The sequence below is a fragment of the Thermobia domestica genome, chromosome 8 (assembly GCF_964235325.1).
Source record: "Thermobia domestica chromosome 8, izTheDome1.hap1.1, whole genome shotgun sequence".
Classification (NCBI taxonomy): domain Eukaryota; kingdom Metazoa; phylum Arthropoda; class Insecta; order Zygentoma; family Lepismatidae; genus Thermobia; species Thermobia domestica.
The window spans coordinates 289,573,327-289,587,331 of record NC_137461.1 but is presented as its reverse complement, the minus strand read 5'-3'; the positions used below and the strand labels follow the sequence as shown (position 1 = coordinate 289,587,331).

The 14,005-nt window shown below is 35.4% G+C and overlaps 1 protein-coding gene across 2 annotated transcripts in view; it reads right to left on the bottom strand.

The window, feature by feature from the left end:
• The window catches only part of LOC145693697 (uncharacterized), a 62,701-nt gene that overhangs the window by 27,216 nt on the left and 21,480 nt on the right, over nt 1-14,005 (bottom strand). For both annotated transcript variants that reach the window (XM_081769967.1, XM_081769968.1), the window contains exon 4: nt 12,347-12,498. In XM_081769967.1, the coding sequence (XP_081626093.1) occupies nt 12,347-12,498 (152 nt within the window). The remainder of the gene's footprint in view (nt 1-12,346; nt 12,499-14,005) is intronic.

Genomic DNA, 14,005 nt, shown 5'->3' with positions numbered 1-14,005 from the left:
ATTTCATTTCATCCCCCCCTCTCCCCTTGCTCTTTCTGTCGACGTAAGATTAATTCTCTTTAATATCCTTCATCAACTTCAATCATCATCTTCAACTTATTCTTCTTGTATTCCTTCCATCACCCTTCATCTCAAAATCAAATTCAAAATATAATTTAGTCTTAAAACTGTCCTTCCTCTGTCTTAATTATTTCGCAGGAATATACGAATAGTAATTACCCGTTTGTTTCTTTATTGCAGTTCAATGTCTCCCTTCAGCACCAAGGCTAAACGAGACGTTGACTTTGTTCAATTTCAATGCTTTCCTACCGGGAATCGAACCCGAGATCACGTGAAGCAAATGCAAGCGCGCTACCCACTAGACCTACGGTGCATGGTTACTAATTATTCATAGGTTAATTGAACTTTAGATTTCTGACAAGCGGAATACTTTCTTTCTTTCTTTCCTTTTTTTTGGTTTCAGATACAATACAAATTCCCGTGCAACTGTCTAGAATATGTCTTAAGAAGAGGTAGAATGGTTTTGAGTTTCAAGTGCTACAAAGTAAAAACACCTTCCTTACAGTGGTGGCTCTTGAGAGATTTAAATTTTCTGTTACAAGCTACGGGAAGAAAGTTTATTAATGTACTAATTCTTATACACCATCTGACAATTAAGTAACGAGACTGATTTTAGAGGGAACCGTGAATGCAATCCGTAAATTAATATATGCGTTCGAAAGAGTAATTCCTCCTCTACAATTTTGCAACATCGCATTGCTCCACGCGCAGTATCACGGGAAATACGACGTCATTACCAGCAGTCACTGAGAGGCCCTCGTCATGCTAGCAGCATGGAGCAGAGAGTGAATATCAAGTTCTGTGCCAAGCTAGGTAAAAGTGTAACAGAGACTGTTGCTTTTGACGCGGAGAGTGCACAGATCTTTAGATAGTGTAAACGTTGTAAACGTGGTGTGAAATCGATTGAAGATGAACCTCGGCCGGGTCGTCTGATGTCTGTTCGGAACGAAGAACTCACTGCAGAAAATTACACAGTGAATGTCCATTTTTATTTAAGTGCTTTGGAGCATTTCATGAAGAGAATTGCGGTCCCAAGTAGCTGACTCCATACCCATGATAATGCACCCGCTCATCAGGCAGTACTTGTTCAGGAATATCTGGCCAGGAAACAAGTGTGCTGCAGCAGCATCCACCCTATTCTTCAGATGTGTCCCCCAGTGACTACTTTTTGTTTCCTAAACTGAAGTTACCATTAACAGGATGACTTTTTGACAATGTTGAAGACATTCAAAGCAGCTGTGAGAACGGCATTACGGAACATACAATAAACTGAGTTACAGACGTCGTTCTACTTCTTGTGTGATCGTGCTACTCGCTGTATTGACACAGGGGAGATGTATTTTGAATAATTAAACATGTATTACGGTATTACATTATCTTTGTTTGTATGATCACAATAAAATCCGTCTCATTACTTAATTGTTGGACGGTGTTCACAGCTGTCTGAAGTTTTCTTCCCTTGTATAGGTAAATTTACAATACATTTATACTGATGTGGCTTCTCTCAAGACCTCCCAATGGCCTTCTATATGGATCTTGCAAGGCAAATTTTTAAATTAATACCTTGCCAAAAACACGAGCGCTAATTTCTTTCTACAAGTAATATCTTACACTTGGTCTATATTGGTAAACCAACATGTGCTTCTTATTTATAAACAAAACCAAGTGCTCTGCTACTAAAATTACTACAAGAAGCAGACGAGAGGAATCCTCATCTGTGACAGAAGAGGAACACTAGCTTCACCGACATCATGTAAGGTCTTCATCGACATTAGTTTCGCCTGGTCAAATCCCCTCTCTTAGCTTGCCTGGAGCTCTAAGTTCTCCTGTCCACTTAGCTTGTCTGGAGCTCTGTGGGAACTCAACCCGTCTCTTAGCTTGCCTGCAGCTCTGAGAGATTCTAACCGCAACTATCTAGCTTGCCTGGAGCTCTATGGTTTCCTTACCCGCCTAGCTTGATTGGAGCTCTAACTCATGTAAAGAGATAGGCTAATAATAATAATAAAATACATCTATTCTTGCATTGACTTGGAAAGGAGCGATGAGGAAATTAACATTTTAGAGCTACAGCAAGCAATATAAGTTCTTAGTAAAAACTAAAGTGTGGTTCAAGCAAAAAGAAAATAACCAAGATGCAGAAAATAGTGTTTTTATTAAACTTTGACATTGCACAACCGTGAATTAAGTCCACATCATCAAGTAATGGACAATACATAATTCTACTAGAATCATTTTTGTTTTCATATAATGATCAACATTTGAACAAAGTGTCATTAGCACTACAAGTCAGAAATAAAGCAATACCGGAGTGAAGAACTTTTACATAACAGTTTTTTTTTCTTTGAATAGTAGATAAACTAAAGAAAAGAAGACTGCTACAAAAATTTAGCCATGCAATTTTATTTAAATTTTGCAAGTCATTACCCTAATAAAAACAGTTTATACGCGGAAAGATACAAAAGCAAGTCGAAATAAGTCTACAAATTGAACCGGTAAATTCATACAAGTAGCCCAAGACTTTGTAAATACAAGAATACAGATCTTTACAGATGATAAAAATACGTAACCAAAATAATAACTACAATCCTCCGAACTAGAATTACAGTCATGATGAAGTGGATATTTAATACAACACCAGTAGGCTCACAACACAAAGAAAAATATTAACAGTCTCAAACTAGAGAGTAATCCTAAACAATTTCTACATACAACTACAATAAAGAATACAGACCAAACGTACCAGCAACAAAATAGTTAACTACTTCCTACAAATGACATTTCCATAAATGAATACGCAACAAAAATTTCCAATCAGAGACAAAAGAAAAAAAAAATCCGCGAATTAGTGATGGGGTGACTTGAGACACTGGGTAATAGAATGAAGCTGTACACAAATTCAAATAGTCAACCGGTGGTTCTTTTCTTTTTTTTTAAGTGTGCGTTAAGAAAGAGCAGAAGTGGATTCAGCTAGTACAGTTTCGATTTAATATGGGCCATAAATACTTTTCATTATACAGGGTCCTTTAAAAAGAACTTTACAATTTTAAAAATTCATATAAATTTATTTAGATTATTTACAGAAGTGGTTCTGGTGTCATTTTGTAGTAAAATAGATCACGTTTTGAATTACGTAGTGCACAGTACCGAATAATAACACCACCACAAGCGCTAACAAAGATGGCTACCTTCACTGGTACCAAGCGCGCTCTTTGTTTTGATTTGAAAAATCGAAGTTTGCGACGACTGTGTACCGAAATTTTTGCATCGAGTGTACCGAAGATTCTCCCAGTAAGCCTACCATCTATAAATGACATAAATATTTTGTTGAAACCAGGTGATGTTTTGTTGAACCATCCCTCGAGGCCTTGGACATGCTGCTGCGCGTTTCGCTGGAAATCAACTTCAAATGAGATGTCTGCAACATCATCAATGGAACTCACAGTGAACTTGACTAACTATAACGTAAAAATCTGATCTATTTTTGTACAAGATGACACTAAAATTAGTTTTGTAAGTAGTTTGAATAAATTTATATGAATTTACGAAGTTGTAAAGACCTTTTCGAAGCACTCTGTATATCTCGAGTCTACTTTTTTTTTAATTGACATACGTTAATACAGCTATTCGGATGCATATTAAAATTGTAATTAATACATTAATAATCAATTTCCTTCGGTTACTGATAAATTACAAATTATGTGCACATCAAGCATCCACTGCTCCACCTCAATTAACGTAACTATCGTTTACATGAACTATTGGGTCAATTTTGGCCCAAAACTTCATAGGCCACAGGAGATTCGAACCCCCATCTTTCAACTCCTCTAAGGGTACTCCATGAATTGAACAACCAGACAGTTTTTCGTACTTTTGGTTCTTTGTTCCTCAAGACTCGACTAACCTGCTACCTGTCGGCAATTACTGACAGAAAGTCATCACAGTGGGTATTTTGGTTGAAGTAGAAATAAAACGCAGTGTATATACACGAAGAAGAAAAAAAGACCAGAGTACGCGGAAAAGGAGAGGAGAGGTTAAGCACACACATATAAACAAAAGACTTGAGCTTTAGTTAATCTCTGTATTAATGTATCAAAAACAGAAAAGTGGTAATGGTACAGATTGCTCAATTCAATCAGCAAGAAAGGGTGGTTCGAATCTTTGCCAGTAAGCTTTAACATCTATCTCTATTATTCCAATATATTACAAGTACACAGGTATAAAAGTGTATATGTAAATGGTATAGAAGTAGATATAAATAACTAAATTTGGAAAAGCTTAGTATTTCATCTATTGCAGACAAACAACTGAGTTGTATTCTGTGCAGGTAAGATGAAGTGCAATATGTGTCTTTGAAATAAATATACTGTGATGTTTCTTATTAATTTTTAATCGTCACAAGATTACAAAAGTATTAACGCTGATATTAATCATATAAACATCACTGAACCTCGCAGTAACAAGTAGCTTTTATATACAGGGTGTTTCCGAACAATCCGACACACTTCCCGTACGTGCTCAGGACCTCAATAAAAGAAAAAAAATCTGTGACTTAGGTCGGAAAAGCCTAATTACGAAGATGGGACCAATTTAACGTAATTAGTAGAATTGATCGTAGAATGATTACCTTAAATTGTACCCATCTTCGAAATTAGGCGTTTCCGAACAAAATTTGAGGTAAATTTTACCTGTATTGAGGTCCTGAACACGTATGCGAAGTTTGTCGGCTTGTTCCCGGAACACCCTGTATATAAAAACTATTTGTTACTGTGAAATCAATGCTGTTATATTTGTCAGAAATTCAGTAAAGGAATCCCGAAGAGGAATAGAAAATGATTAGCTACCAGACAATAATGGAAACACAATTAGAACACTAAAAATGTGCATTGTTAGTATTTTCACCAATCTGCTTCATCAGATAAGGACAGAAAGCAATAAAAAGAAAATAAAAAAAATAAACAGCAAAGAAAAAGCAAGAAGCATCCAGACGGAAGCAATATTCCAAAATAGGATCAACTTTATCCATAGAGTATTGCCGTACAAAAAAAGAAGGAAGTCAGTCAGTGTGTGGGAAAATTGTTATTACATATATGAATGGATGTATAAGACATGATTTGTAGTCAATACAAGATACAAAAATCAATGATGGTATTAAAAAAAAAAAAAAAAAAAAAAAAAAAAAAAAGCTTCCAGTAATTTTGAAGACTGTTTAGAATCGAAAATGAAAACTTTCGCCTAATCAAGGCGACAACCACCAATACCCCCAAAATATATAAAGGAAATAAACGCGGAAAGCTGTCCTCCGCAAAGTTAATTGCAGTTCTACGTAGCATTCTGGTACAAACACGATTTTTCAAGTGCTCTGTGTGTTTCAGTGCAGCAGAAATATTTTCATCGTACGTTCAAATGTAGTTTACGTATTATTAGATCCGAATTTTGTAACAATTCACCCATGTACAAATAACAATCACGTATTACATCACTTTGCTAGGTAATGCGTCGGTGAATATATTATATTCAGAATGTCTCAAGTCACTCCACTATGCAATATAACAACATGCTTCACAAAATAAAAAAAAACTTATTTTGTTTAGAAATTTCTAGCAATAAAACCAGTACTGGAATATTTTACTTTGAAAGTACGTATAATAATAATAATAATTACTCTACATATTAACTGCACTGCAGGAATTCTGTTTTACGTATTATATGTTATCATACAAATTAATACCACAGCTGCCTTCGTAGTAAAATATTGTACTATCATTTTTTTATGTATATACAGGGTGTTACAAAAAATGTGTCACAATATTTTGCGAACAGATTCTTCACATCAAAATAAGAAAAAAAGTTCATATGGACGTGTGCTCAAAAGTGGATAGTTTCGGAGTTATAGGATGCCGAAAACGTGAAACAAGTTAACTTTAAAAGTTAATAGCTCCACTACTATGGGACCTATCGTAGTCGGGTCAAGACATCATTGAGGAACTGGTATGTGTACTATACAAATATCCATGTTTAAGAATGCTTCAGTATTTGCACATCAATTTTTAAAGAGGTAGGTGGAGAGTGATCAAGTACTCCCAAGCAGCCTCTCTTAAATTGATTGTGCAAGTACCGGACGTTCTGAAAGATGGATATTTGGATAGTTCACATACCAGTTCATCAGTGATGTCTTGACCCGACTGCGATAGGTCTCAAAGTAGTGGAGCTATTAACTTTCACTTGTTTTAGTTTTCGGCACCCTATAACTCCGAAACTATCTACCTTTGGGCAAAGGTCCATATGAACTTTTTTTTTTCTTATTTTGATGTGAAAAACCTGTTCCGAAAACATTGTGACAAATTTTTATAACACCCTGTATATATTTGAACAGTATAATTTTACACTCCCTACCGTAATACTGAACAATGACTTCATATCTATAACAATGGGATTTATAATTTCTATAAATTTCATTCAATTACAATTATTTATTAATTTAATTGTACATTTTATGTACTTTTAAAAATACTGTAATTAATTCTCTGAATATAATTATTTAGTAAAATCACATTTTTCTTTCAATAAATAAATTATCGTTTGCGATATAACAATATAAGTAGGTTTGATCCTACATTTTCTTCATATTAGTTATAAAAAAATTATTATATTTTTTTACACTTTATTCTCAAACTTTAATAAAATTGATTTTTCTCTCCTTTTCAAAGAGAGACAAATTTTATCAGACAAGATGATTTTGTACTTGCTAATGTATACATTGTATTCAACACAACAATTTTAAGCATTAAATTCAACACTTCGCTGAGACAGAACGCAATGCACCCGAAGGTTACAAGACTGTGGTTCTTGTTTTAACAAACAAACCTTGTACTTTTAAATCAACAAAAACCTTAAATAATTCATCTATCCGTCAACTGTTACATTATACAAATTTATGGCTATTTTATTTGTGTTAATTTTACATCTAACGTTTAGCTAATGTAGGCTAACGAAGACTAGTCCCGCTGTGAAATTAACACACTATGCGTACTACTAACAAGTTAACCAGTCGTACTTTCGAACTCAGTGAATAGCTTAAGGAAATTAATATTAAGGTATTATAACAGTAGAGATTGAATTGTCACATAATATATAAGAGAAAATGCTGCACAGTCACCGCAATGATTATCAAAACAAAGGAACGTTACTCGAATGCGATCTTTGTTTTGATAATCACTGCGGTATGAAGCATTTTCTTTTGTACACTATTAGGGTATGCTATTGACATAGAGTTGCATATGCTACATCTGAAGTATTACTATTTTTTGAAAATTCCCCCCCCCCTCTTTCTCCCGATATATATACATACATAACATACAGGGTGGTTGTAAATTCAATACCTATTTTTAATTTAGATTATCCTAGAAACTAGCATCGTCTCTAGCTGGCATGTAATACTGTTTACTAATGATGATGTTTCCCATTTATGATTTCAGAAATGATCCACTGACAACCGCAAAATGGCTTATGTATACAGCAGAGAAGACAGAGCTCACATTGCCGCCAGGTATGAAGTTTGCAGATCGGTAGTGCGACTGCAGAGATGGTGGAGGCAAGGGTGAGGAAGAATGGTTTACACGCAACCCCGATCTAACCACGTGCGACTTCTTCCTTTGGGGTTGGGCTAAGGAACAAATGTATACGTTAAAACCACGGGATATTAACATTTTTGAACAAAATATCCATGAAGTGTTTGCAAATGTTCCAGTTGAGATGCTAAGAAAAGCCGTGGATTCTGTTCCTTAAAGATTCCAGACATGTGTGGAAAATGCGGGAGCATACATTGAAATGTGACTTAATAACCGAATTGTACGCCCCAATAAGGTATTCAATGAAAATAAAACTATGATAGGTTGTTTACTTTTTGAAATATTCATTATTACAAATAGCTACTGACTCTTTACAACCACTATAGATATATATATATATATGTATGTATGTGTGTGTGTGTGTGTTTTTTTCAAAATTCATAGTGAAATGAAATGAAATGAAATGAAATTTTGAGTTTTACGTCCCACGGTTATGCCGGTTATGCTAAAGGAGACGGTGATAATGAGTAATGAATGAAATGGTGGAATGAAGAAAGTGGGAGGAAACGGGAGAACCCCGAGAAAACCCACGCACACGGTGTTTCAAAATTCATAGTATCTTCAGATATAGCATACATACGTATTAAGAAAAATTCACTCATTAATATAAGTTACATCTTAATGTACTTTTTTAAAAATCAAGTGTTTTATACAATTACTCACAAACACCACACCTGCAATTGTTTTTAATTAATGCTGTCGATATGATACAGTTTATACTTTTAATTAAAATATGGCCCACAATCCGTAAGTTACGCTCCTAGCTATTTTTCTATTCTCTTCCTCACTAATTAACTTTTATGTTTAGTTTAACGTCCCACGATTATGGACAGAGGCTAAAGGAGACGGCGGTGAGGACATGGATGATAACGATAAAATGAAATAAGTGGAAGGAAACGGCAGAACCCCGAGAAAATTTATGCACACGGCGTTTGTTCATCACAACGTTCACTTGGCACAAGCTCGGATCGAACGAAGGAACTCACGCACCAGAGGTAAACGCTCTACCACTGAGCTACCGAGAACCTTTGTAACTCCTTGCTACTGGTTACCTTCTGTAAATGTCCCAATTATTGATGGAAGAAAACATATACCGGCAACATTAGTTTATTAAGTGGAAAACCAAGATGATGACGCAAAAGAAATGTTTCTTCTTTAAAATTCGTCCAGAGCATTAAGTATATTAGAGCTATCCTAACAAGTACCCTCAATCAGAAATCGTTCCTCCTCACCTTCACATCTGACTGAACACAACATTCGGTAAGTGTTGAAAGTTGTCAGCGAATGGAAACAAATATCATAGATAAGACAATAAATGTTGAACTTACGTCCTTTACGTTTCAATGACTCCTTGTAATCATCCTCGGTACTTGTCCTGTAAATAGACACTGAAGATCACGCAGTCAACAACAGGAAGAAACTTTTAGTTTATGGGTACATATTTAAAAATAAGTTGGTCATTCATTCCAAATTTTGTACGAAAAAAAGCAACATGAGGCCACACATTGTAGAATTGCTCTTCAGCGCATCAATTCATCATTTTTTTTTTTTTTTTTTTTTTAAAAAAAAAAAGAGTAAATTCAAGGTGATGTTTGGTTAGCGAATTGTAAGTATGGTTTATTCTACGGACAGGAATAATACGGGGAACGTGAGTACATGAATCAATGTAAAATTTCTTAATGGACACGTACTGAAGATGAGAAGGACCGTCGAAACTATACAAAAAGTTAATAATATGGATGCTTAGGTGAGAAAGTGAGTTCAACATTTATTTTATTAGTAGATAGAGATCCTATGAGTTCATTCGATAGCAGAAAAAAAAAAAAAAACACTCGAAGTCATGACTCGTTTCGAAATATTACGTATAAGAAATATAAATTTGAAACATGTAATCAAACAAAATTAATTCAACAGAGTCGGCACCATTTAGCTTAAATTCTTTCTACTTTAAATGGGATCAAAAGTACTGAAATTGATTGTCCGTGGAAGCCACTTACAAATCAAATCAAAATAAACATCTCACCACGTTACCTGCTGTCAATATATATATATATATATATATATATATATATATATATATATATATATATATATTTTCAAGTTGCCAGTAACAAAACCTGACACTTCATGTGCTACTGAAAGGTTACAAAGACATGAAGAGAATGAATGAAAGCTGGCCGTTTCTATCTACAATAGTGTATGGCGGACCTTTCTCTTTGTTATTGTCTTCTTTCAAATACTGGAAGCAGTTATGGTAAGATATTTATTCTTATTTGAAAAGTGGTTTAATGCCCATGAGTATAATATGTGTTAAAAGAAACCGAATATAAATTATTAATTGATCATGAAATAATTGTACAATGATGGGGATATGCTACGGATTCACGAAATTTTAATCACAATCTTACATGGCCAGAGAGTGAACAATTCAGATAATTGTTCTACTGCTTAGCCACTGTTTGCCCTTGGAACTACATGAAAATCGGAAAGCAAAAAAAATGTATTTCAGTAACTAAGCCTGAGTGAGAAACAAAGATCGCTAATCAATATAATAAATGTAATATATTCTAACGAACAGCTGATTCAATAATTTCTTAGAAATTAATATAATACAAATAAAGATTGAAACAAACATTTCAATGAAGCACTGCCTGCATTTTTTATACATATTTTATGCTTTCTATTAATAAACTTCCTAAAGTGAATATTGTTTTATGGTTCATGAACTTAACAACGTGATCTCAACAATGAAATATAATTGTTATGACATATTTGGAAAACACTTCAAAAGTGCTGTTGCTCGTTCTTTTGGGCCCTGCTGCCTACCATGAAAGTCACCAGAGAAAAACAAAGACCATTTCCCTAACAATTTAAGAGATAGAAACAACATTTTCCCTTTCCTCCTGCACAAAATATTCACTGTTCGAGCAGTTAGTTATATTTGCATTTCACTGGAAGCCACAGCAGAAGAGTTCATTGCTTCTGGAATAAAAATCTTGCAAGGAAATCTTAAAACGAATTTGATGTTTTCCCTGATGATACAATGTAGATTTTAGGCACCGAGAGTCTATAATGAAAACACAAAACGACATTTTCTATGGTGAACAGCATCTGACTATAATTTGCTTACGAGAAAATGTGCTCTAACATTAATGACGTATCATAAAGAAACCCATTAACCTACATAAATGTGTTTTGCATTCTTAAGCTATAATTTTAAACTTTCTCATTTAGATTCTTCAAGATTTAATCTAATTTTCATTCTAAGCCGTTGCTGTATTCCAATGACAGTTGAAGTTATATTCAGCCCCTCAAAACCTGAATGATAACCATATTTTTTATTTAAAAAAAAAATCAAGTTTACATATATCAATTTAAGTGCATGAAATCTTTCAGTATTGAAAGGGACAAAATTTCATTTAAAAAAATACCATTTTTAAAAAGAAATAAATACACGCGTCGTAAATCTTACGTTATCAAAGAACGAACTCAGAGCTCAGTTACTCGTGCGCATCAAAATCCCAGCTGCATCCCAGTATAAAGTAAACAACGCCATGAAATCGTATTCACACAGTGTATTCCAAACAAGGTTTGAACCTATGATTACGAGCACCGAAACAGAGGGCCCTATTTATGAGGCAACTACGGAGAAGTGAAAAATTGGGGATCAGAGTGAAAGCGTAGATGAAGAATTACCAGAAGTGAGTAGTTACGTCATTGTACACAGATATTCACTTGTAAACATTTATTACTAAATTCCTCCATTATGAGGAACGGGCTTATTGGTGCAAATTCTTGACACTAATTATTCTGTTAATAATGCTCTACATTTTCTTGCATTATTTTTCAGAAATGTGAAAAAAATAGAAACATTCTTAAGAATAATAATTCAAGTAAGTACAAAAATAATGAAAATAAAACGCCTTTCGAGTTGTATGCTGCCTGTTTTCCATTTGAAATTGTATTTTGGACTCTCATGGCACTTGCTTCGAGATATAAGAACCACAATCTTCGTACCTTCTTTCGTACGCTCTGGTTTCCACACAATATAGTCATCGGCATCAAACTGTAAACTATGTGAACAGAGAAATGAAACACGAATAACTTACTTCTATAACCAGTTTCCTCACACGTTTCATGCAACAGAAATACTCCATAACAGAAGCATGTGCAATTATAGTCCACACTTAATGAACTAAATATGAACACGAATCAACAAACAGCTCACTGGGTGAACATTTAAGTTCTTTTAATATGTAACCAGAGTTAATGTCAGTTTTATCTACTGGGTGAAGGGTCTGTCTTCTTAACGAAATTAAATGTCATTTTTACTATTAAGGGGCCTTTAAACGGACTCTTTTTACTCTGTGATTGGGATTTACTTTGTTTGGGCTTTACTTTCACTTGCTTACTTGAGATACTCTTCGTGGTATTTGACTTATTTTTTCCGGATGCCTTTTTAGAGATCAGCTGTTTTTTGGACCCTGATTTCGATTTTGTTTCTCCAGATAAAGACTTCTTTTTCGTAGACGCTGACTTTACTTTCTCTGTCTTTAGGTTTTTGTGGGCAGCTCGCGGTTTTATTTGGACAGATTTTTGTTTAACGATCACCTTCTTTGCTATTTTACTCTTGGATGGCTGAGCAACTACTTTTTTACCTGCTTTCGACTGCTTTGGATCTACACCAATTCTCCTCTTATTGATCTTCCCACTTGCAGAAAACACAAATCTATCGGGATCTAGCTTCAATTTGTGGGTCTCGAAGTAAGCTCTTAGTTCATTTCTCGTTCGGAACCTCTTTCCCTCTGGACTGTGGAGAAAAAAAAAAAAAAATAAAGGCTTTATAGAACATAAAATTATTTCTACACTAATATTAGCTACATATTTAAAAAGTGTTGCAAATTAAGTAACCGAACCCGTATAAGACAACGTAAGTATTTTATAATGAAACTCTTCTAAATTGACTTTAATTCCAATTAAAACTCAAACTCGACACAGTTCTACAAAAAAGAGAAATTTCTATCGATAACAAACTGCTAGAGTCACTTCAATTTTGAAGGGTGGAGTATAAGTAGCACAGGTAGTGGACAGTGAAACAAACACCTGGTAGAAATTTATATTTAATAAGGTGTTGGGTACCTTTGGCGGCCAGTATAGCACGAATACGATTTGGGAAGGATAGACAGAGGTCCTGCCGTTCTTCTTGAAGCACAGTAACAAGTTCAGCACATGCATGTGGTGGATAGATCCTCTAACAAACCGCATTCAAGTTCAATAATGTTGAGATCCGGCGATTGAGCAGGCCATAGCACATGTTCACCCTCACTATCATGTTCATCGAACCACTTTGCAACAAGATTAGGAGTGTGAATGGGGAAGTTATCATCCGGAACACTGCACCACCCCCGGAAAATGTGTTCAAAGCATAGGACGTAAATGGTTCTCCAGAATGTTCCTATAGTTCTTGACAGTGACACGGCTCTAGAACAATTAATGGGCGAAAAGTCTGCCATGATATTGCATCCCAAACAATCACGGATTCGCTTCCATGTCTGACTGTGGGTATCAAGCAGTCTGTGTTGTATGAATAGAGGGGCTTCTCCAGACGAACACTCTCCCTATTGTTTGTAAAACAGTGTAGCTGTACTCATTCGAGAATATGACACGTTTTAAGTCGTCCGACGTCCAGGTTTTATGCTTCTGGCACCACTGAACACGCTTTGTGGCATTTGTGCTACTGATGAAAGACTTCGGTTTCGCAACCCTGCTATGGATGTTGGCCTTCTACACGTATCGACGGACTGTTTTCGTGCACATATCTTCTGTGATGTGTGTATTCACTTCTGCGATGATTGCCAATGCTGTAGTTTTCCGTTTTCGTGCAACAATTCTAATCAATGTCCTGACGTCCCTTTCAGACAACTTCCGTTTTCCCCTACAATTGCTCCTCCTGGATGTGGTTCGTCCTTCCTGTTCATATGCACACATCAGTCTGGATAGTGTAGCTCGTGAGACGTCGCAAAGTGTTGCACTTTTGAACACAGTTGCAGACCTGCTAGACGCGCCCCTACTATCTGTTTTCTTTTGAAGTTGGATATGTCCTCGATTATACCGCTCCACACACAAAATTTGACGTTCACTGACGAGCCTCTTCTACTGGAGGGACTACCAAGGACCCGCACACGTGATTCATTGCCCAAAAGTACGATATAAACTACCAGATGGCTCTAGTGAGCTCCGCGAACATCCTATGCTATTTGCGCAGGTGTTTGAGTTTCAATGTCCACTACCTGTAGCTCTAAAAGACGGATATGTAC